Source organism: Rhinopithecus bieti, unplaced genomic scaffold, assembly GCF_001698545.2.
Source record: "Rhinopithecus bieti isolate Rb0 unplaced genomic scaffold, ASM169854v2 scaffold_28300, whole genome shotgun sequence".
In the NCBI taxonomy this organism is placed as follows: domain Eukaryota; kingdom Metazoa; phylum Chordata; class Mammalia; order Primates; family Cercopithecidae; genus Rhinopithecus; species Rhinopithecus bieti.
In genome coordinates this window covers 263,645-288,256 of record NW_016812352.1, presented here as the reverse complement: position 1 = coordinate 288,256, position 24,612 = coordinate 263,645, and the positions used below count along the sequence as shown (strand labels likewise).

The 24,612-nt window shown below is 38.5% G+C and overlaps 1 protein-coding gene across 1 annotated transcript in view; it reads left to right on the top strand.

Moving 5' to 3' along the window:
* PKD2 (polycystin 2, transient receptor potential cation channel) overlaps positions 1-24,612 on the top strand; it is a 69,480-nt gene that overhangs the window by 36,803 nt on the left and 8,065 nt on the right. The window contains exons 6-13 of the mRNA XM_017895923.1: positions 462-686; positions 4,023-4,251; positions 9,398-9,565; positions 13,263-13,444; positions 15,146-15,266; positions 19,189-19,287; positions 22,253-22,374; positions 22,643-22,760. Coding sequence (XP_017751412.1) covers positions 462-686; positions 4,023-4,251; positions 9,398-9,565; positions 13,263-13,444; positions 15,146-15,266; positions 19,189-19,287; positions 22,253-22,374; positions 22,643-22,760 — 1,264 coding nt within the window. The remainder of the gene's footprint in view (positions 1-461; positions 687-4,022; positions 4,252-9,397; positions 9,566-13,262; positions 13,445-15,145; positions 15,267-19,188; positions 19,288-22,252; positions 22,375-22,642; positions 22,761-24,612) is intronic.

Sequence of the window (24,612 nt, the reverse complement as noted above, 5' to 3'; positions counted from 1 at the left end):
GAGATCCTCTGAATATTTGTGGATGAAATTCCCAAATGCTGACAATACCACTTGAGGAACTTGTCCCTCTTTTGGCTGTAATTTTCTCTGGGGACCTCAAGTTATCTAGTCCCTGAGCACAGTTACCCAGAGAAGGCAGCCGTATAAACTGAGCAGAGGCTGTAGAGCAGAGCAGAGGCTCTAGGGACAGATAGCCCTGGCATTGGTACCGGAGTCTACCTTCAAAAGCTTTGGGACTACATTGACCTCACTAAGCCTCAGGGCCCTCATTCCTAAAGTGAGGCTAATAACAGTGTGAGAATTAACCAAGAAAACACTTATGAAGTGCCAGGTCAGGCACATTACCCAGCTTGATAGGCCTTAATACATACTTTATTTTACAAGGAACCAGCTATCCTTGTAATTGCCACAAGTGTTCCACTGATTTTAATTGTTTGTTTTTTGGTTTTGTTTTTAATCAGTTGGATCTACACAAGTGAAAAAGATTTGAATGGTAGTAGCCACTGGGGAATCATTGCAACTTATAGTGGAGCTGGCTATTATCTGGATTTGTCAAGAAGAAGAGAGGAAACAGCTGCACAAGTTGCTAGCCTCAAGAAAAATGTCTGGCTGGACCGAGGAACCAGGGCAACTTTTATTGACTTCTCAGTGTACAACGCCAACATTAACCTGTTCTGTGTGGTCAGGTGTGTACTGAGGACACGCATCCCTCCTGTTTTTGTGTAGTTGTATGTACATCCTATTCTGGGGTTGGCTAGAAAAACCTTTGCCTGCAGTTAGCTAAATGAGCATGCCAAGGATCCAGACGGATAGCAACGAAGGGGTAAAAACTGAAGGCTTATTGAAATAAAGGATATTTGAGGAAGGAAGTTGGGATCCTAGAATATTACAAGTTGGAAAGAACCTTAACTCTGGTCCAAGTTCATCTCAATGCTGGAACCTTTCCAGATAAATATTGTGTTTTCCTAACATCTGTCCTTACCCATTATGAGGATGATCAGTGGCACATGTTCCATCACCAAGTCCCCTGCCCATCAAATCTTGATTCTTTCTGTGAAGTTTCTCACTCTCAGATGAGCCTCTACTATTAGCACACAAGCACAGTAATTGGAGTGCTTGTAGGAGGCTCAGTAGGATACCCAGGTACCTGCTCATGCTCAGGGCTGTCAGAATCACATAAAGTTCCTTCCTCAGATCCTGGGATGTTGCCATGATGACCCCTCTGGGAGACAGTAACGAAACTGACAAAGATTCCACTGGCTTGTCTGGGACTCCTCTTCATTCATTTATTCAGCAAACATCTATTGGACACTTAATATGGGCTAGGCATTGTTCTTGGCTCTTGGGACATGTCAGCAAACACAACAAAGATCCCTGCCTTTGCAGAGCTTGCATCCAACCAGGAGGAGATAGAGAATAAACATTAAACAATAAACAATACAAATAATATAGTATTTATTTTATCATATAATATATATAATATTAGAAGGTAATAGGTACTATCAAAAAGAAGGAAAAAGCAGAGCAAGAGGGAGTCAGAGTTCACCCACTTTAATCTTTCTGGTGAGCATGTCAGCAATACCCAAACATCGCTAACATGATTATTGCATGTATATTTACACACAAGATAAGAAGGGTTTATTCTCATAATAGTCTTGGTCATCATTCTTGAGGTTAAGCTCAATTCTGCTTTACATCGCTTGTTGGATTGTCCCAGTCTTTGTATTTAACAATGTTTGCAGAAAATAGTACCACATTAAATCAATTACAGATTATCCCTTATCCAAAATGCTTAAGACCGGAATGTTTGAGATTTAAGATTTTTTTCAGATTTTGGAATGTCTGCATATATATAAAATGAGATATCTTGGGGATGGGACCCAAGTCTAAACACAAAATTCATTTATGTTTCATAAATGAAACTTCATGCATATAGCCTGAAGGAAATTTTATTTTTCCCTTAGGGATGTTGAATAAACTGTTGTGTGCCTGCATGTTGACAATGACCTGTCTCATGAAGTCAGGTGTGGAATTTTCCACTTGTGCTGTCATGTTGGTGCTCAAAATGTTTGGGATTTTGAAGCATTTTATATTTCAGATTTTCAGTTAGAAACATTCAACCTGTCCTTGCTCACCATGGCAAAAAAAAAAAAACAAAAGAAGAAAGGGAGGGAGGAAGGAAGCTAGGAAGGAGGGAGGGAGAGAAGGAAGGAAGGAAGGAAGGAAGGAAAGAAGGAAGGAAGGAAGGGAGGGAGGGAGGGAGGAAGGAAACAAGGAAACAAAGAAGGAAGGAAGGAAGGAAATACTCAACCAGTAATCCAGTAGTAGTTATCACTAGAAATTAATGAAAATCTATTGCAGTTATTATTGAGTTTTTCCTAAGTAATCCAGTGAAGATCAAAAGAATAGAATACAAAGGAAGAGAATAAAACAGAGAGGCAACTCTGATATTTTAGTAAATTCTATTTATAGAAGATCTTGAGTATTTCTTTTGCTTCCTTCTTTACTTTAAGGATGAGCATTGTTAAGACAACTGCTTCATTTCTCTATACTGTTTTTCTAAGTTTCTGGAAGGGCAGGGCCAGAATGGACCAGAGAAATGACTTGACTCTTGAAGGCCACTTCCTTCCCTTTTGAGTTCCCAATGAAGCTGTCACATACAAGGCTCTTGGCTTCAGTGTTGCTCTCCTGAGTTTTTGGTTCTCACCCCTACTCTCCAACACATCAAATAGGAAAGAAAGAACAGGAAAACTGACAATGAAAAGGAAGGAAAATGTTCACACTTCTCTGACAGGTTCTAATTTACCATAGTCCCTGTTTTACTTGATTATTACTCATGCATGTGTCCTGGATGCTCAGGTTCCAGGTGTGGCTATCTGTCCTGTAATGGCAGAGATAATGATGGCTAGTAGCTGACTAAAGGGCTTTTAAATATCTTAAAATGAAACAGCTAGAGATTCTGTTTCTAGTTAGATAAGGAGTCTGTATCATTAACTGAATCACCCAACTTTCTCAGTGTGACACCCACAAAATGGGCATTTGACAAAAAAACCCTCAGTCCAGTTATGGTAAAGCAGTAAAGATCAGAGCCATCAGTATGGATGTAAAACAGTATATGTTTTAGACAATCAGACATCTATTGAGAACCCACCTATTCATTATAAGGCTCTGGGAAGAAGAGAGAAAATTTCCCGGGAGGACAAAATATGTGATGCTATTTAGGTGTTACCTAATGAATGAATGAGAGACTCAGTTCCTATCTTTACATATGTACAAAATATATCCTACTTCTCAATGAGATCACACAAGTTTTGAGTGGATAGCTTGTACTTCTTTATATTCTTCATGTTGCATAGGAGAAAGACTTGAATTTAATAGAAGTCCTAGGGCCAGGTACAGTGGCTCACTCCTGTAATTCCAGCGCTTGGAAAGGCCCAGGCAGGAGTATCATTTGAGCCCAGAAGTTTGAGACCAACCTGGGCAAAAGGGCAAGACTCAGTCTCTGCCAAAAAAAAAAAAAATTAGTCGGGCATGGTACTGCACACTTATAATCCCAGCTACTCAGGAGTCTAAGGCAGGAGAATCCCTTGAGCCCTGGAATTTGAGGCAGCAGTGAGCTGTGATTGCAACACTGCACTCTAGCCTGGGCAACACAGCGAGTCCCTAGCTCTTAAAAAAATAATAACAGAAGTCCTAGAAAAGTTTGTGTGTTGATTTACTTTTACATTAAAAGTATCTGGCATTTTGAGCAGCATAAATACAGAGAAGTAAAGGGAAGACTGAGCAGGAAGTACTCCTTTGGGACTGAAAGACTTCAGGAAGTCTTATTCCTTTGATGGCACAAAATTCTATAAGTATGGAATTATTAGCTATGATCAAAATGTTTTGCCACTAGTTTGAGGGGACTTATGGTAGCAGTTTAATTACCTTGTAATGCACGAACAGAATAGATGGACATCCGTTCCTGGCTATATTCATGTGTTGTTATTGTTATTGTTTTAATTGTTCTTATTTCCATGCAGGTTATTGGTTGAATTCCCAGCAACAGGCGGTGTGATCCCATCTTGGCAATTTCAGCCTTTAAAGCTGATCCGATATGTCACAACTTTTGATTTCTTCCTGGCAGCCTGTGAGATTATCTTTTGTTTCTTTATCCTTTACTATGTGGTGGAAGAGATATTGGAAATTCGCATTCACAAACTACACTATTTCAGGAGTTTCTGGAATTGTCTGGATGTTGTGATCGTTGTGGTAGGTTTGAGAACAACATCAAATTTCCTATTCTGTCTTACAAGCATGTTAGCTAGAGTCTTAGATCTCCTCAGCCGTGTGGATCTTGATATTCCCAAAAAAGAATCTAAAAGTCCCCCTCAATTATATCAACTTCTGTTACTAATTATTTTCTCATTTTGCATGAGTAACTTTTCTGAGTATGAAGTGGAGAGGTATTTACAATATGCTCTCAACCACGCTAATGAGAATATCTCAGTAATTCATATTTGGCTTTAGTATGCCACATGAGGTGTGGAGGAGAAAACAGGTTTTTTTCCTTGGTTTTTTTTCACTAATGTTATTTTCTTCAACTGCTAGTAAAATCAATTTATATTTTCCTGTACATGTGTAAAGTTACAGCAAGAAAAACCTTGTCGGCCAGGTGTGGTGGCTCATGCCTGTAATCCCAGCACTTTGGGAGGCCGAGGCAGGAGGATCATTTAAGCCCCAGAGTTCAAGACTAGCCTGGGTAACATAGTGAGACTCTGTCTTTACAAAAAAAAAAAAAAATTTTTAATTAGTCAGGCATGGTGGCACATACCTGTAGTCTCAGCTATTCCAGGGGCCGAAGTGGGAGGATCATTTGAGCCCAGGAGGTTGGGGCTGCAGTGAGCTATAAATGTACCACTGCACTGCAGCCTGGGTGACAGAATGAGACCTTGCCTTGAAAAGAAAAGAAAAAAGAAAAATCATCCTGAAAATATTTTGGGCAGCAGAGAAAACTTTCTGCAGTTTAAAATTTTCTGCAAATAGTCTACAGAGTATAAAATGTAAGTTATATTCATCAAAGTTTTCTGTATGAGGTATAAGAAATCATATAGGTATGAGCATGGTGGCTCATACCTATAACCCAGCACTTTAGGGAACTGAGGTGGGAGGATCACTTGAGGTCAGGAGTTTGATACCAGCCTGGGCAACATAGTGAGACCCCTCCCCATCTCTAAAAAATAAAAATAAAAAATAAAATAAATCAAAGGCAGAGTCATAATCAAGACCATGACACCATGTAAATTCTGTGTCTGCCCTTGACTCTATTATAACTTCTAATATTTTTTCAAGATGTTTTCCTGTCATCCTTATCACTTAATTAAGCATCAGTCACTTCCTTCCTATGGCCTCAGTGTATAAAAGACGTTTTACAAGCTTTTCTCCCTTCAGCAATAACAGGTAACCTTTTGCTAAGTCCAGTTTTACATTTAAGCATATAACAACATGCTTAATTGTTAGATGCTCACAAGCTTTGCTTGGCATAGATGTACCATGTGTTATTCTATGTCTTTCCTTCCCACTGCCTATGATAGCCATCACCTTCTCAAATCTCAGTAAATAATGCACTACCCTATTAGCATTCTCTCTTCTGTTAGCCCTCCTCAGGAGAATTATTCTTTCCCTTATCCTACTCCTAAAAATTTATTTGGCCTTTGTGAAGCATTTACATCAAATTATTAAACTCTTCCCCACTAGAATTATTAATAGTTGATAAAATATGGAAAATATGTTATTCATATGTGAGTGAAAGAACACTTAAGGTATAAAGAACTACATGGCCATATATTGCATGGCAATAACAATATTAGCAGTGATAATAATTGTAATAGTAATAATAATAATGGCTAACACTTTAGAAGCTACTGTGTTAGGCATCTCCGGGTGCTTTTCATGGTACAGAACTCATTTGTTCCTCATAGTAACACTGCCTCTCAAGTCATGGATATGTGCACTTTAGAAAGAGTTTTTACTTAAAGTAAAAATTCCTATAGAATAGATGGTGTTGACCCCATCAGGTCATGATGCAGTTAGAAGTGCATCCCGTCTTTTATGATGGCCATATAACATCACATAAATCAAGGTAAACCCTTGATCCCCAAATTCTCAATGTATTAACAATGAACAGAGTTACACAAGAATTGTAGCATTTAAGGAAACAGGAGAGACAATAATACTGGAAATAATTTTTCAGAATATTTCTGTTCAGAGTGATGGCAGAGTGCAGGCCATATACATTGACAGTTATCCCAGAACACAGTTCTTGTTTGGAACTATAAGGATGCAAACCCTGCCTTTTGGCTTATATGGATTTATTTATATTTAGGCCATTGAAATAATGATAAAAGGTAAGTATGGTATGCTAATTAAGAACAGACTTCCTTTTATTTTTTAACCAAAGAACTCAGTATCAACAAAAGACTAGTCAGTGGTATTCACCCTTTTTGATCATACACACCTATCAGTGAAAGCTTTGACTACACACCCTATTGTATTATCTTTATTTGTAAATTGTATGCATACATTGGTGTAACAGGTACATCCGTAAAATATTCACATACATAGAATTTTAAAGATTGGGATAAAATTAATACAAATAGAATTCCAACACTTTCTTACCACCTACCTAGAAGTTGTAACATTTTCTTCCCATACCCCAGTGAATTGCCTTGTGCCGCTTTGGCTACCAATAGGAGAAAAGGGAATGATATCATGGAAATTGTCTCTTTGACTCAGCAGCCACAGCATTTTGCAAGTATTTCTTTGAAAACTTACTTCACTGTGCTTTTCATTTTTTTTTTTAAACAATGCTTAATACTGCCAGACAACAATTCAGACAGTGTGCTTTTAGTTTATAAAGAACAAGGAAGGGCTACTGGAATCCCACTTGTCCTTTGAAACATTTGCTGATCAAGTGTAGAAGTTAGGGCATGCTTTCTGGTCACCCATAAAACACACCCTGTGCTCTACTGGACCTTCAAACCAATGAAAAGAGCCAACACTTTTTGTTTTATCTAGCCAAAATTTGCTTATGTTTACCAAAACCTGAAAAGAAATTATATTTTAATTATAAATATAATGACATCTTGAAATCACTTTGAAATTTTCTTTGTTTTCCTTTTTTGTTTCTCCAACACGTTCTGAAGTACACAGGCTGCATCAGTCAGCCATTTGTCCTGAGCAATAGTCTTTCAAAACTAGCAGAATTACTTGAAAAAAGAAGACTATTAAGGAATTTAAACTCAAATAATTTGTTGACTGCTTGCTAGGTTTTACAGGGTAAAATGACTAATCCTTTTTTTGTTTTTTTTTTTGAGGCAGAGTCTCCCACCGTCCCCCAGGCTGGAGTGCAGTGGCGCGATCTCGGCTCACTGCAAGCTCCGCCTTCCAGGTTCAGGCCATTCTCCTGCCTCAGCCTCCCGAGTAGCTGGGACTACAGGCGCCCGCCACCATGCCCAGCTAATTTTTTGTATTTTTAGTAGAGATGGGGTTTCACCATGTTAGCCAGGATGGTCGATCTCATGACCTCGTGATCCGCCTGCCTTAGCTTCCCAAAGTCCTGGGATTACAGACACGAGCCACCGCGCCCGGCCCGACTAATTCATTTGTTCAACGAGTATTTTCTGAGCACCTACTATGTACTTGGCACTGCTCTAGGCACTGGGGATATAGGAATGAATAAAATAGCCCAAATCTCTGCCCTCCTAATTTTCTGATATGGAGAGAAAGTTCTTTTATAGACAGGGATGAGAATCCCACAAAAAACTCAGGAGTGATGTAACATTGCAGATGCTCACAAAATCTCTTTCCTCATCTCTTCTTTCATCCCCTATTTGGAAGGAAAGGTTTCAAAGAAATGTAGCATATCATGACATTGTTGTATAAATGACCATCTTCTTCATAATTTTATAAACATTTGTCCTGTGCAGAGTAAAAACAACTGGACTGCATAACAAATTATACCTGGTGAGAGTTGGGTAAAGAGTTACCACTGGATCCAGTCCACCAATCCAAATGTTTTTCTACATGGATTAGTTGAGATGAGCTCCTCATCTCAGGAAAAGCCCTTAGTTCACATATTCCCCCTGCAGGCCTTCTTGAGCCCACTGTGTTAATCATTCCCACCACCAACACAAAAATACAAAATTGGCTCTGGAAATCCTTCACAGATAAGAAAAGGAAGATGGGGAGGTTGGCTTTTTAGCTGTGATCAGCAACCAGGCTGGTCTTTGCTATGAGAATCACATGGGGGACCATGATCTGGATGGCCATCTCAGGAAGGGAGGGCTAATGAAGTGGTCTCTGGCCATCATTCCTAAGAGGAGAGAATGGACAGCAAAGATTGCAGCACCTGCCACAGCCCACCTGCTGCAGATTCAGACCCCCCAGTGGGGCCAGGTGGTTATGACTAACCCCTAGCACTGTCTACATTTAGTGGTGATGGATGCCAAGGAGGGGGCAGTGTCCCCTTGGATCTGGTTGTAAAGCCTAGAACCAAAGCATATGTGGAAAGTTGTAGGGTCATGAGTTAAGGGACATAAATGAGCAAGAGAGAAGCCCTTGGCTCATTTATTCCCACTGCAGGCCTTCTTAAGCCCTCTGTGTTCATCATTCCCATTGTCTTTCAAGCCCAAGCTCATTCTTTGTTCTCATGGGCACTCCTTTTTAGGATATCTTGTGCCCCTCTTCACTTTATGTTGCGTGATGCCAACTCTTCAGTAGTTTTTTGTATTATTTAACTTCATGTGTTTATCTGCTCTTAAACCAGAATATAAGTGTCTTAAGGGCAGGATTTATGCAGTTTACTTCTGTTTATTCCTCTTAGCCCCTTGCACGGTGCTGTATACATAGACACATTATACATACTATATTTTTGTTGAGCAGAGCGAAGAATGGCTGGCAGTTGGAGAATGAAGAGAAAGTGGAAAATTTTAAATTTAAAATCACAAATAAAACAGCAGGTTTAAGGCAAGAAAGCAAGAGGGTGGAAAGTGATTAAAATGAAGGTGGCGGAAAAAACAGAAAGCATTCCTCTTGGAGTTTGAGTCTGTTATAGTGTAATCTCTTCTGTGTATGCATGTACATGTGTGTAATGCATATGTGCACAATGCATGCATGCATGCCTTCATTGGGTTTCTATTCCGAACTAAGGAAATGCAAGCAATATGTTGTTTTACTTATTTTATGGCAGGGCTTAACACTTTCCATTTGAGTGAGTGACTTTTAAGAATGACATTGGGTAAGTATAATGGTGAACCCTACAATTAATACATTGGTGAAGAAAAGTATACTAGTCATATTAAGGTATGTTTTATATTTCTAAAACACTGTAATAAAATTTAAATCTTTTGCTTTCCAGCTATCAGTGGTAGCTATAGGAATTAACATATACAGAACATCAAATGTGGAGGTGCTCTTACAGTTTCTGGAAGATCAAAATACTTTCCCCAACTTTGAGCATCTGGCATATTGGCAAATACAGTTCAACAATATAGCTGCTGTCACAGTATTTTTTGTCTGGATTAAGGTAATTTATAAATTTCATGTCCTACATTTTAAGTAATATTTTCTTTCAAAAATAATTGAGTTCCACAAAATCATGGAATACTTGAATTCGAAATTCGAGTGACTGGCCAGAGCTGCTCCATATTTACTTTGTTTTAAGACAGGGTCTCACTCTGCCACCCAGGCTGGAGTGCAGTGGTATGATGACAGCTCATTGCATCCTCAACTTCCCAGGTTCGAGCGATCCTCCTACCTCATCCTCCGAAGTCACTGGGACTACAGGCATGTGCCACTATATCCAGCTAATTTTTAAATTTTTTTGTAGAGATAAGGTCTCACTATGTTGCCCAGGCTGGTCTTGAATTCATGGGTTCAAGTAATCCTCCCACTTCTGCCTCCCAAAGTGCTGGGATTATAGGCATGAGCCACCATGTCAGGCCTCATATTTTACATATGAAGTAAACTATTGAAACTCATGTGATCATTCCTCTCATTGTCAATGATACACTTCTCCTGCTATCTGAATTAGTGCAAGATCAGTCCCTATAGGTTTTGTTTAACAAATGCAGTAAGAGGCCTTTCAGTGTGTTAGCTGGGCCTGGGGCCCCGGGTTGCTCTGACAGAGGCAGGTCTGAGTTTTACCTGATACGAGATGAACAGGTGAAGGAAAAGGAACTCAGAGAGAGGGAAGGATCAGGTGGAGGAAAGGGGAGAGTTGCTGCACTTGGAAGTGCTTGCTGGAAGGAATCGCCTCTTTTCCAGGTAGAGGCTATAAGGGAAGATTTACCTAGAATTAAGGTTGGAACAGACACCGCTTCCAAATAGTTCCTTCCTCACTCATTTCCTTATTATCTCAAGACATAATGTGCATTTCCATGTGTGTGAAAGGTTATGACATTTCATATACAATGAGCTTCAATTCTGGAGATGGAGGAAATTTCAGTAATTCTCAGGCAGCAGCTGCCGTCCCGTCACCAGCACAGGCTCTGATTGTGCTGTCCAGACAGTAACTACTAGCCACATGTGCCTATTTAAATTCAAATTTAAATTAATTAAGCTTAAATACAATTAAAAATGCAGTTCCTTGGTCCTACTGGCCACACGTTAAGTGTTCAGTGGCTATATATGGCTACTCTCTAGGACAGTGGAAATGTAGAACATCTCCATCATCACAGAACGTTCTCTTGAACAGCACAGTTCTAGAAGGTACTTACCCATTATGTACTTTCCTGAGTTGGTATTCATACCTAGAAGGACTGAGGTTTATCAAAAGGCATAGACCCAGACCAGGCACGGTGGCTCATGCCTGTATTGCCAGCATTTTGGGAGGCCAAGGTAGGCGAGTCCTCTGAGCCCAGGAGTTCAAGACCAGCCTGGGCAACATGGCAAAACCATCTCTATTAAAAATACAAAAATTAGCTGGGGGTGGTGGCACTTGCCTGTAATCCTAGCTACTTGGGAGGCTGAGGCGGGAGGATTGCTTGAATCCAGAAGGCGGAGGTTGCAATGAGCCAAGATCACACCACTACATTCCAGCCTGGACAACAGAGTGAGACCTCGTCTCAAAAAAAAAACAAAAAAATGCATAGACTTTATCCTGTATTTCTCATGCTATTTATTTATTGACATGCTTGTTCAAGAGAAACCATCACTAAAGCACAAAACCTTGATTACAACATAGTAATAATAATAATAATAAATAGCAAAAATAATGATAGTAATAGGAATGTTCTGTGGTGATGGAAATGTTCTATATTTCCATTGTCCTAGACAGCAGCCACTAGCCACGTATAGGCATGGAACATTTAACATATGGCTAGTGGGACCAAGGGACTGAATTTTTAATTGTATTTAATCCTAATTAATTTAAATTTGAATTTAAATAGCCACACATGTTTGGATAGCGCAGTCAGAGCCTGTGCTGGTGACAGGATGGCAGGTGCTGCCTGAGAATTACTGAAGTTTCCTTGATTATTATTAGTTTAATAATAATAATCAAGATAGTAATAATAATAAAGATCTCAGCTGGGCACAGTGGCTTATGCACTTTGGGAGGCTGAGGCGGGCAGATCACCTGAGGTCGGGTTGGAGAACAGCCTGGCCAACATGGTGAAACCCTGTCCCTACTAAAAATACAAAAAAAAAAAAAAAAATTAGCTGGGTGTGGTGGAATATACCTGTGATCCCAGCTACTTGGGAGTCTGAGGCAAGAGAATCACTTGAACCCAGGAAGCGGAGGTTGCGATGAGCTGAATTGTGCCACTGCACTCCAGCCTGGGCAACAGAGCAACACTTTGTCTCAAAAAAAAATTAAAAAAAAAAAAAGGATCTCAAATGAATTGGGATTATATTAAGTAATGTGATTACAGCAATCCTCAAAAAATATTTCACTGTGGCCAGAAACAATGTATAACAGACCTTTAAGTAAACTTCTAGAGATTTATCTGCAACATGTGTCTCAAGCTGTTGTGTTTTATTTAGTGCTTCTCTTGGAAATGTCTTGCCCCTCCATACTTTATCATTAAGGTCTTTAAGGCAGGGATCATGACTCCACTTCTAATATCTTATCATGTGTTCTTCCACTGAGGCTTCTACCTAAAGCTAAACAATCTGGGCAGCCATCCTCAGTGCCTTATCTACCAACATGCTCAATATGGCTTTGTAGTCAGGCAGAGCATGGTTCACTACCAACATGCTCAATATGGCTTTGCAGGGTTCACTGTCTACCAATAGGGTTCACTATCTACCAACATGCTCAACATGGCTTTGCAGTCAGGCAGAGCAGGCTTTGCAGTTCAGGCAGAGCAGCTGGCCGCAGGCTCCAGCTGACTCCTGGGGATAGATTGCCAATATTTCAGACACTGCAGAGATTTGAGGCAATGTACATAAAGCCCTCCACACATAACTGATGCACAACAAATGACAATATTATGCAACAAGAATTTCCTGGGGGGTTTTATAGTTAATTTTTATTTGCGTGGAGTTTTTTTTCCCTCTCTTTTACTTTAATCCTTTCTGGGGGAATAAGCATCACTAGTCACAGTTCATGGCAGCCTCGACTTCCCAGGTTCAAGCAACTCTCCCACCTCAGCCTCCTGAGTAGCTGAAACCACAGGTGTGTGTCACCACACCTGACTAATTTATTTTTATTGTTTAGTGAAACAGAATCTTGCCATATTGCCCAGGCTGATCTTAAAGTCCTGGGCTCAAGCGATCCTCCTGCCTTAGTCTCCCAAAGTGCCAGGATTATAGATGTGAGCCACTGCACTCAGCCTTTTTTTTTTTAATTGTAGTGATACACATAGCATAAAACCTACCATTTTAACCATGTTTAAGTGTACAATTCAGTGGCATTAAGTACATTCACAGTGTTGTGCAACCATTGCCATTATGCATTTTCAGAACTTTTTCATTATTCTAAACTGAAACTTTGTATCTATTAAACACTGACTCCCAATTCCCTCGAGTCCCTGGTAACCTGCATTCCACTTTCTGTCACTATGAGTTTGACTATTCTAAGTACCTCATGTAAGTGGAATCATACAGTATTTGTCCTTTTGTGTCAGGCTTATTTCACTTTGCATGTTTTCAAGGTTCATCCATGTTGTAACGTGTCAGAATTTAATTTCTTTTCAGAATGAAATAATGTTTTATTATATACAGTCACACCACTTTGTTTATCCATTCATCTATTGATCAGTCTTCTCTCTCTTTTACAGCTCTTCAAATTCATCAATTTTAACAGGACCATGAGCCAGCTCTCGACAACCATGTCTCGATGTGCCAAAGACCTGTTTGGCTTTGCTATTATGTTCTTCATTATTTTCCTAGCATATGCTCAGTTGGCATACCTTGTCTTTGGCACTCAGGTCGATGACTTCAGTACTTTCCAAGAGTGTATGTAAGTATATATGAAATTAAGAAGAAAAATTTAATCAGAGTTGTCACTGCTTCTGAAGAATAAATCTTCATATGAGGTTGCTATATGACCACCAAGTGTTTAAAACTAGTTATTTTAAATAAGAAGTAATTACCTTTTCCCAAAACATTGATCTACCAATGCAAAGAAGACAATGGATCCTGAAATGCTTACGATAGCAGCCCAAAGTAGTAAGATACAGTTAACAGCTGTAGGAAACCAACACTGTTCTGAAGACTGAGGTTTTCTTTGCACCAAATGCAGATGGTAGCTTCTAGAAGGCTGTTTGCCTATATTCTTACTCCTGCTGAATATTGTTGCCATATATTTAGAACTTCAAGTTATTTTCTAAGGAAAAAAGCAAGATATTTCTAATATTCTAGGGTAAACTCAGACCAGTACAAGAATTTTCAGGTTTTTTTCCAAAGATCCCAAATGTGAAATAACAAAAAGCAACCAGTGTCAGATTTCTATGCCATTTAGAAAGGAGTTAGTTTAAAAAGGAATGGAAGTGATAGAGGTTTGTGCATAGATATCTCTAATTAATATTGCTGTTGATAAAAGCGATTTTACTAAGACCCAGGACTGACAACACTTAGCCACTTTGACCCCATTTTAAGTACATGTCAGAATATTGGATCTTTGAGCACAAACCATTTTGGGTTTTGGGCGGGGGTTGTTGTTTTGTTTTGTTTTTGAGGCAGGGTCTTGCTCTGTTGCCCAGGCTGGAGTGCAGTGGTGTGATCATAGCTCACTGCAGCCTTGAACTCCTAGGCTCAAGCAATCCTGCTGCCTCAGCCTGCTGAGTGGCTGGGACTACAGGTGTATGCCACCATGCCTGGCCAAGTTTTTACATTTTTTTGTGAAAATGGATCTCACTGTGTTGCCCAGGCTGGTACTGAACTCCGGGACTCACACTATCCTCTCACTTCAGCTTCCAGAAGTGCTGGGATTACAGGCATGAGCCACCACACCAGGCCCCTTTTTTTTTTTTAAGAAATTTTTAACTTTAGACCCAGGGTAACTGTCGTCAAGGTTTAGAGTTAACATGTTTTACCTAGATTATGTGTTGAATTGTTATAGCCAATTGCTTTATAAGTTATTGAATAATAATTGTATTTTCTTTTTTCTTTTTTTTTTTTTTTTTGTTTTTTGAGATGGAGTCTCGTTCCATCGCCTAGGCTGGAGTGCAGTGGTGCAATCTCGGCTCACTGCAACCTCTGCCTCACGGGTTCAAGCGATTCTCCTGCCTCAACCTCCCGAATAGCTGAAATTACGGGCGCCTGCCACCACGCCCAGCTAATTTTTGTATTTTTAGTGCAGACGGGGTTTCACCATGTTGGCCAGGCTGGTCTGGAATTCCTGACCTCGTGATCCGCCCGCCTTGGCCTCCCAAAGTGCTGGGATTACAGACGTGATCCACTGCGCCTGGCCTGTATTTTCTTTTTAACCAAATGGAAATAACCTCTGTAGCATGAAAGCATTTTATTATTATTGCAGAAGGCTTTAATTGCTGATATAAGTAGCAAGGCTTTTTAAATGGGATTGACAATTTTCTGTTATTTGGCAGCTACGTATACTGCTAAAAAGGTCCAAAAATATGAAATCATCTTTAAGAAATGTTGTATCTACTACTGGACATTCTTTGTTTTTGTATTGTGGTGTTTTGTTTTATTTTTATAGCTTCACTCAATTCCGTATCATTTTGGGCGATATCAACTTTGCAGAGATTGAGGAAGCTAATCGAGTTTTGGGACCAATTTATTTCACTACATTTGTGTTCTTTATGTTCTTCATTCTTTTGGTATGTACATTTTTATTTATAGTGAGGTTCAATTTAAACTTCATATTCGTAAATCCTTGTCTTCTCTTTTCTCTCACACTCTGTGTCCTATCGTTTTTAAATAAAGACTCAGGACGTAGAAAAATGTGTGGATGTTGGAAAACTTGTTTTCCTTTTATTCACAGTTTTAAGACTCATATCAAATACCTTTTCCGTGGTCTTTCATTGATCCGTATATATGTGTCTATTCAATGCAAAAAAAAATAGATCTTTTCCATGGTCTTTCATTTCTCTCTATATATGTATCTATTCAATGCAAAAAATAAATTAGATCAAATACAAATTTATAAAGATAAGAATGTAGTGCTTTGCCTAAAAAGTAGAATATGCGGGTGTTACATGCTTTTGTGGGGCGGATGTGTGCAGCAGCTTTTGTAGTTCACTTGCTAGACATACTTTTTCTCCTTTCGACTTTTCTCTTTCTTCTGTTCTTTTTAAGAAATAAGAACTGAAAAGCAAGCTAGGTCTAGGATGTCAAGAGTAATAGTTGAGTGAATCATCGCATGTCAAAATTAGGATATTCCATTTTAAATTATTTATATCCCATTCATCTAGAGACTGCCTACAGAGAATATTCAAATAATTAAGTTTAAAACTAAATGTAACAATGAATGGAAATTGCATTAAAATTATTTTCAAAAATAATTTTATTCTCTTGATATGGTACAAATGAACATTTTAATGTTTTGCCCTAAGTTAATTAATATTTTTTAAGGTGTTTTGTTCTTTTCTTAACATTTATATATTCACTTGTCTACTGAGAAGGTGTTAAGCCAGCTTAATTTAGGCGGTATTTTTCATCTAAACACTAACAATCATCTTAAGAACAATTTTCTTAAGAAAATAACATTTTTTCATTTCAATAAATTGTGTAAAGATCCCTTGAGGAAGGTTGAGTGATCACATTTTCAGCAATTCAGTGTAATAACTCTAATGTCAGTCCGGGTATTACTGGTTAAGTGTATGGTACTGGTTAAGTGTAATTGGGTATTAGATGTACTGTATTAATTTCCTACTTTTTTAACTATTTTTTTTCTGGGGAGACACAGCCTCTGGTGTAAAACAAAGGCATGTTCCCTAGCTGTACTTTAACAGGACTGAAAAGGTCAGGAATATTATTCAAGTCCATATGTATCTTGCTGTATGCATGGATTATGGCTCGTGTTTAAACTTACACCTCTTAAGCTTCTTCTTCCTATCATATATTAAAGAAAACAATAGAGAGAAGAATAAGCCTTTGTTACTCTACCGTTGATAGTACTTTGTATTCTAGAGTACCTGAATCTCTACTAAGAAAGCAAAAACCAGGAATTGAGAGTCCTGCACCGGACCCTTCAGTTGATCTCAGGCCACCTAGTTTTCTCCATTTATCAATCTGCCAAACAAAGGACGGATAGAATCGTGGCAACTGGAAATGCTCAAATGTGGAGTTGTTTGAATGTGGTCCTTTAGTAGGCAGCCATCTTACCAGATCTAGAGTATTCAGTCACCTTACCAGATTAGTCACCAGAACATGACAAGAAGCTCTTAGTTTCTATCTTTATACTAAAATTGTTTTTTGGAAGACTGCACAAAAAAGAATTGCTCTCCTAGCACCTCCCAGAGATATAGATGGATGGATGGATGGATGGATGGATAGATACATACATACATACATACATACATACATACATACGTAGACACATAAATAGCTACATAGATAGAAGTCTACTTTCAATACACACCTGTCTTTTAAGGAAATGACAAGCTGAGCATGGGGTTGGCCACTTTTCTGAGCTGATTGCCTGGTGTTGGTTGATTGCCCCTGTTTAACAAGAAGGCACAGTGTTATGAAGTGGCTCAACTGAACCAGGATAACCCCACTCTTCCCCACATCAACAGGAAAGACATCCTGGTGCAGATGTCCATCTGATAATTAAGCAAACCTTGGGAGACAGGATGGAGAGGAGGCTGAGCTTCCTCTTCCCACACCTTCAAGAGCCTTTCTCAAGCACTTTCTATTTTTTGAAATCTCTTTAGAGGTCCCAGCCTTTGATCCATTTTAATTAAGATATTGGCATGCATTAGTTAACAACCACTTGGAAGCAAAACTAGAACATTAGATCCCTGAGCTGGAAGAGAGAAGGTAGAAGGTGTTACTTGGACTGCAGTTATCTGCACTTGGAATTGAGCATTTAGTCAAAAACTTATATGTATTCTATATTATATCTCATTTCTGCTACAGAATTGTAAACAATATTCTTCCTTAATATAGAAGTTAATAGCCAACTAAAATAAGAGCATTCTCATTTGTTCATTTCTCAACCATTTAATAAGTATTTACTGAGCCACTATATCCATGTGTGTATATATATACAGATATATATACACACATATATAATATATACATAATATATATTATATATAGATTATATATTATATATACACATGTATATATAATCTCTATATAATATATACTGTATAATATACCCTGTAGTGTTTTTTGTGGATTGTGTACTATGAGGTAGTATGTTAGATACTGCCAGTACCAGGGTAAGGAAAACAGCCTGATTCGGCCTTAAGAAGATTCCTCAGACTTGGGGGAAAACAGACATTATCAAATAGAAATACTTGCAAACCACGGTTATGTGTTAAAAAGGAAAAACAAAGGAAGAGCATGTAAAAAAAGGGGGGGACCTGATCTCCTGGATACAGTGCTTTGAGAAAGTCTGTTGTTGGAAATGCAGACCATTACTGCTGGGGAAGAGAAAGATCAGAAAAATGAACTCAACATTACCAAATGGTAATAGTAGCTGTCAATTAGGTAGCACTTACCTGCATCAGGACCTGTCCTGAGCACTTTACATAGATTGTCTCACTAACTAGCCCAACATATATGTAAGGGAGATACTATTATTTTTCCCATTTTATTAATGTAAAACAAATAATTCTTTAAAATTAGACTTAGAAAAGTGAAGCGACAATCTTAGCAGTGCTAGGACTGAAACCCAAGTTTGCTTGACTCCAAAGTCTATCTCTCTTCCAGAAACTTTTTCTTTACTATCTTCCTGCTAGGCCTGCTGTATTCCTATTTGCAACAGCCTTTTAAACTCTTTAAAAATGTGTCCTGTAAATTTCATATATGATTATATAAAAAAGCTTGGAATAAACCTACAATTCTACTTATCTGTGTTAACCATTGAAATTTGAAGAGATTTTTAGAATTCTATACCCTCCAGTAGTGTATGTAAAAGTTTCTAAATATAGAGAACATAGGTAAGCAAAAATAATATTAAATAAAATAATCTCACCATTCATAGGTAATATACTAATATTTTGTTGTATTTTATTCTTGTATCTTTTCACAAAGTATATCACAAAATTTTTCCTGTGGCATGACTTAAGGGAGAAAATAATCTTCCCAAAACATGTGGCAGCAAAACTATTAATTTATGACATCAGGCCATGCATAGTGGCTCACGCCTGCAATCCCAGTACTTTGGGAAGCTGAGGCGGGCAGATCACTGGAGGCCAGCAGTTCGAGACCAGCCTGGCCAACATGGTGAAGCTCAATCTCTACTAAAAATGCAACAGTTAGCCAGGCGTAGTGGCACATGCCTGTAATCCCAGCTACTCAGGAGGCTGAGACTCAAGAATTGCTTGAACCCAGGAGGCAGAGGTTGCAGTGAGCTGAGATCACATCCCTGCACTCCAGCCTAGGCAATACAGTGATACTCTGTCTCAAAAAAAAAGTGTTTTTTAGTAAATAAATATTAATTTATGTCTTCATAAAGCACTCAGGAAAAAAAAAGGATAAACAAAAAGGCATGTGTCAGTTTTTTAATTGATATTTCCAAATTATGTTTCTTCCTTTAATTTTTGCCCTCCTTTCGTTTGCAAACAGAATATGTTTTTGGCGATCATCAATGATACTTACTCTGAAGTGAAATCTGACTTGGCACAGCAGAAAGCTGAAATGGAACTCTCAGATCTTATCAGAAAGGTAGGAAAAGCCTTAATTCTCAGAATTCTTCTGTTTCTGACATAAAATGAGCATTGTCTCAGCCAGATTTTCAAATCAGCATTGATCCACTGAAATTGTTGAAATAAAGAATACATCGCTATATTTCAGGAATAATTTAAATGTTCCCTATCTTAGAGTCTTGATGGATATACTGCTATCTTGAATTTTAATTCTGGGAATCCTTTTGTGTCCTGGAATTAAATTTTCAATAATCTTTTGACACTTTAAGAGCTGAGCTGAAGGTTCATTACCTTTATTATTTTGACATCTACTCTAGCTGGCTCTCACTTCAGGATCCTGAGTTGAGAATAAACTAGAAGGGAAGGTTATCTAAAGGAATTTCCACCTCTTCTATCTCAATTACCATTAAAAAAAAAAATAAAAAGTTTTAGAGGAAAATACTTAGTAGTTCACCCTTTACCCTTGACCTTCCACGGCAGTTTTAAAATAAGCAAAGGAAAAGATTCATGAATTCAGGTCCTAGCCTGGGGCCTGAGAACTTTTACTTATGCACCTTCTCAGGAAGGGTTTCATTGTTAAATAGAAGGGCAGGACAGGAAAGTTGGGCCTCTTTGTTCTTCTCAATGTAACTTCTTTATTTGGTTTAAAGTATAAAACGTATACAGCAACAAATAACCACATTTAAAATACATAGTTTGTTTCCCAACATCATTTTGCTAAGCCATAGTGACTCCTGAACTAATGTTTTTTTTTATTGCCAAGCCTTAGGATTATGTTATCTGTGATTTATGTTGCGATAGAAAACTTAAGCCTCTTAAAACAAAGTCCTTGGGATGGGACCTAAGAGTCACATTATCTTGATTCTGCATAACAGTTGCTTACAGGTTAGCAAATCTCCAGTGTGTATGCAAGCACTCCTCATTTGGCACAATTCTGATACGCACAAACTTCGGTTATCCCAGTTTTGTTATGTGACACCACCTTCAACAACACAGTTCACATTTCAGTTATCACAGTATATTAACTGTGAGTAACAGCACAAAGTACAAACTCCACTGCTTGCTCTTCAGTGTATAGATCAGTTACCTGAGTAACAGATGTGCAGGCTGAGCAGGCTCACTGGCAACAAGAGCAAAACTCCGTCTCAAAACAAAAAAAAAAAAAGGAAAAGAAAAAGAGAATGGGCTAGCAAAGAAATGAAAAATGGTAACACTGGAAGTGAAATTCAAAACAGAGTAATGGATTTATAGAAGAAATAGCTGAGTGAAGAAGAAACAAGAGTGTTGACACTGCGATCATTCAAGATATCCAGATATGGAACCAGAAGAACTTAGGGCAGGTCTATCAACTTGAATGAGGAAAATAGGTATGACGAAATGGATGAAGATGTCTTGAGGAAATGATGCCTGCAAAAAAACTTCACATTAAGGGAACTCTTATTAGAGATAATTCACAATAATGAAAGTTCAAAAGAAAAAATGTTGGGGCTGGACATGGTGGCTCACTCCTATAATCCCAGCACTTTTGAGAGGCCAAGGTGGGTGGATCACTTGAGGCCAGGAAGTCGAGACGAGACTGATCAACATGGTGAAACTCCGTCTCTATTAAAAATACAAAAATTAGCCAGACGTGATGGTGCACAGCTGTAATCTCAGCTACTCGAATGCCTGAGGCATGAGAATCACTTGACAACCAGGGAGGCGGAGGTTGCAGTAAGCTGAGATTGCACCACTGCAATCCAGCCAGGGTGACAGAGTAAGACTGTATCTCAAAAAAACGAAAAGAAAAATATGTTGGAAGCTAGTCCACATTTAAGAAGGAATATGACAATTCACTAATGCACAGAAAAGAAGTTCACACATTGTAAAGTGTACAATGTAATATTATCCAGTGAAAATAAGGCAAGTGCTATTTAAACTACTCTGGATACATTTTTTTACAAAGAAATAAAACACTTAATTTTTAATGTTTCTAATGTTTTACATTTTAGTGTATTAAAGCAATATTAGTTTTCATCTTTTTTAAACTCGCTATACATTTATAACTGACACTAAGGGAGTGTTTAATGTTTTGATTAAAAGTTTTATAGATCACAGAACAATTGTAATTCTTCCCACTGATTATTCAGATCATTTTGCACAATTTCAGCCTGCACAATTTCAGCCTGCATGGTCACCTACAGTGCTGTATCATGTGCAAAGCAAGGTCAGGTCTGAAGTTTGCTAGTGAAAAATCCTTGGCCAGGGGCAGTGGCTCACGCCTAGCACTTTGGGAGGCCGAGGCGGGCGGATCGCTTGAGCTCAGGAGTTCAACACCAGCCTGGGCAACATGGTGAGACCCTATCTCTACAAAAAAAAAAAAAAAAAAAATACCCAGGCGTGGTGACTCACACTTGTAGTCCCAGCTACTTGTTGGGGGTTGAGTTGGGAGGATCACTCGAGCTCAGGAGGTCGAGGTTGCAGTGAGCCAGAGTCACGCCACTGCACTCCTGCCTGGGTGACAGAGTGAGACCCTGTCTCAAAAAAAGGGAAAATACTCATCTACATTTCACTGGGTTTTTTGTTTGTTTGTTTATACACACTTAAGGAAATTACTGTCTAGAAGATAGAGAATATAAAAAATAAAGACACAATTCATGATTCGAGTTTCTTGGTATTCGTAAGAACGGTTGCACAGTCCTTTATGCTCTGAGGCAGACAGCTATAGCATATATAGTAATTTTTGTTTCTATCACATAAACTTGAATACACATATGAGTTCTTCATGACTTACTGAAAGACCCTGACTTTTTCAATGTAACTCTTCCACAAGTGTTTTACGGAAAATTGGATACATTCAAAACTATTCATTCATCCAGCACATACTCATTGAATGGCCAGTGTACACCAGGTTTATAGTAGTTACTACTGTGAATGGAAAGTAAAACAAATGCAAAAGGAGAATACACTAAACCAAGTGTTTTATTTTTTTCTCTCTCTGATAGGGCTACCATAAAGCTTTGGTCAAACTAAAACTGAAAAAAAACACTGTGGATGACATTTCAGAGAGTCTGCGGCAAGGGGGAGGCAAGTTAAACTTTGACGAACTTCGACAAGATCTCAAAGGGTAAGAATCATGCTTCCTGGGGTTCTGAACAATTCCTGCTTCTAAAGATAAATTCCTGGTGATAAGGGTATTTCTAGCCCAAGTGCTCATAGAGATACTTTTTTTTTTTTTTTTTTTCCAGAGGCAGGTATCTTTCTAGAACATGTTATAAGAGGAAAACTTGCCCCCATTTGGCGATTTCTCCTTTCCTCCTGCATTTTGATGTCTCTGTGTTTAGGGTGAACTGGGTATAAGAATTATTTTATCTGTATCCTCTCTCTAATTTCAGGAAGGGCCATACTGATGCAGAGATTGAGGCAATATTCACAAAGTACGACCAAGATGGAGACCAAGAACTGACCGAACATGAACATCAGCAGATGAGAGACGACTTGGAGAAAGAGAGGGTGGGTCTGGTTTAGGAGAACAGGATTTGATTTGCTACCTGCAACACCACAGATGTATCAAACACTATAGAAGTAATAGGTTATTGAGTCTCTTGCCCATCCCCGCTACCCTCTCTTTCTGTCTCAGTCAGTTTATTTGTTAGTACCCTGTTTATTCCAGAAAGAATATATAACACAATTATGTATAAAAATGGATGGTTAGCATGATATAAAAAGGTCAAAATGAAAAGCAAGCAAAACAAAAGTAAAAATAATAGATTATCGATGAAGCGTAAAATGCATTCATAAAAACACATATGCTTATTAAGATTGGGCTACAAATTGGGCCCTAAGCTTGCTGGTAATCAGCTTGAAAAGAGAAGCCTAAGTAGCTGCAGAGTCCACAATTTCCATGAGAGTGAAGAAAACAAAAAAGGACTTACCAAGAGATATGAAATTATTCTGGTTATTTAGTAGCTATTTAAATTGTTAACTTTTTTTTTTTCTTTTTGAGATGGAGTCTTGCTCCCGGGCTGGAGTGCAGTGGCACAATCTCGACTCACTGCAACCTCCACCTCCCAGATTCAATCGATTCTCTTGCCTCAGCCTCCCAAGTAGCTAGGACTTCAGGCACATGCTATCATGCCTGGCTAATTTTTGTATTTGTAGTAGACATGGGGTTTCACCATGTTGGCCAGGATGGTCTCAAACTCCTGACCACAAGCAGTCCGCCCGCCTTGTCCTCCCAAAGTGGTGGGATTACAGGCGAGAGCCACTTTGCCTTTCCTAAATTATTAACATTTATAATAAAATAAAATTAGCAACTACCTTCCATTTGAATACTTTTTACAAAATAGTTAAAAGTAAACATAAGTGGGCTTTTATAATCAGAAAAAAAATAATTCAAAGCTTTACCATTAACTTTCAAAAATAAATGGTTAAACAGCAACAACAAAAATCTGTGGTAACTGAGTTACAGAGAATACAGATGAATGTTATTACAAAAGCCACTTTCCTGTGAGGGGAAGTCTAGGACAGTGGTTTCTAAATGCCGCTCCATAGAACAGTGCTAGTAGGTGACAGACTTCTCCAGTCACAGGGAAATTTAAGCATAAAGATAATGAGGAAAATTTTTACAAGGCTATATTTAGACACAGTTCTTATTCTGACATTACATCCTTCCTACTTTGGAGCTATTGAATGTATTATCTTCTAGGAAAAGAAGAAGATACAGGTTGAGCATCCCTAACCCAAATATGTGAGTCTGAAATGCTCCAGAATCTAAAACTTCTTGAGTACCAACATGATGCTCAAAGGTCATGCTTAAAGGAAATGCTCTCATTGGAGCAGTTTGGATTTTGGTTTTCAGATTAGGGATGATGAACCAGTAAGTATAATGCAAACATTCCAAAATATTTTTGAAAATCCCAAATCCAAAACACTTCTGGTCCTAAGCATTTCAAATAAGGGATACTCAACCTGTAATATATTTCTTCATTTCTTTATTTATTTTATTATTATTTTAAGATGGCTTATGGCCCACTGCAGCCTCAAACTCCTAGGCTCAAGTGATCTTCCGACCTCAACCTCCCCGGTAGCTGGGACTGCAGGCCTGCATCACCATGCCTGGCTAATTTTTTAAAAATTTTTTTGTGGAGACCCACAGGGTCTCACTTTGCTGCCTGGGCCAGTCTTGAACTCCTGGCTTCAAGCAATCCTCCTGCGTCAGCCTCCCAAAGTGTTAGGATTACAGGTGTGACCACTATGCCTGGCCCATATTTCTTCATTTAGTTTTTTCTTTGCCTGTTGTGTTTTTAAATGTTCTTTCTTGTTCAGACAAAAAGTTGGCTACTCCTTGCTGTTTGTTAAATTT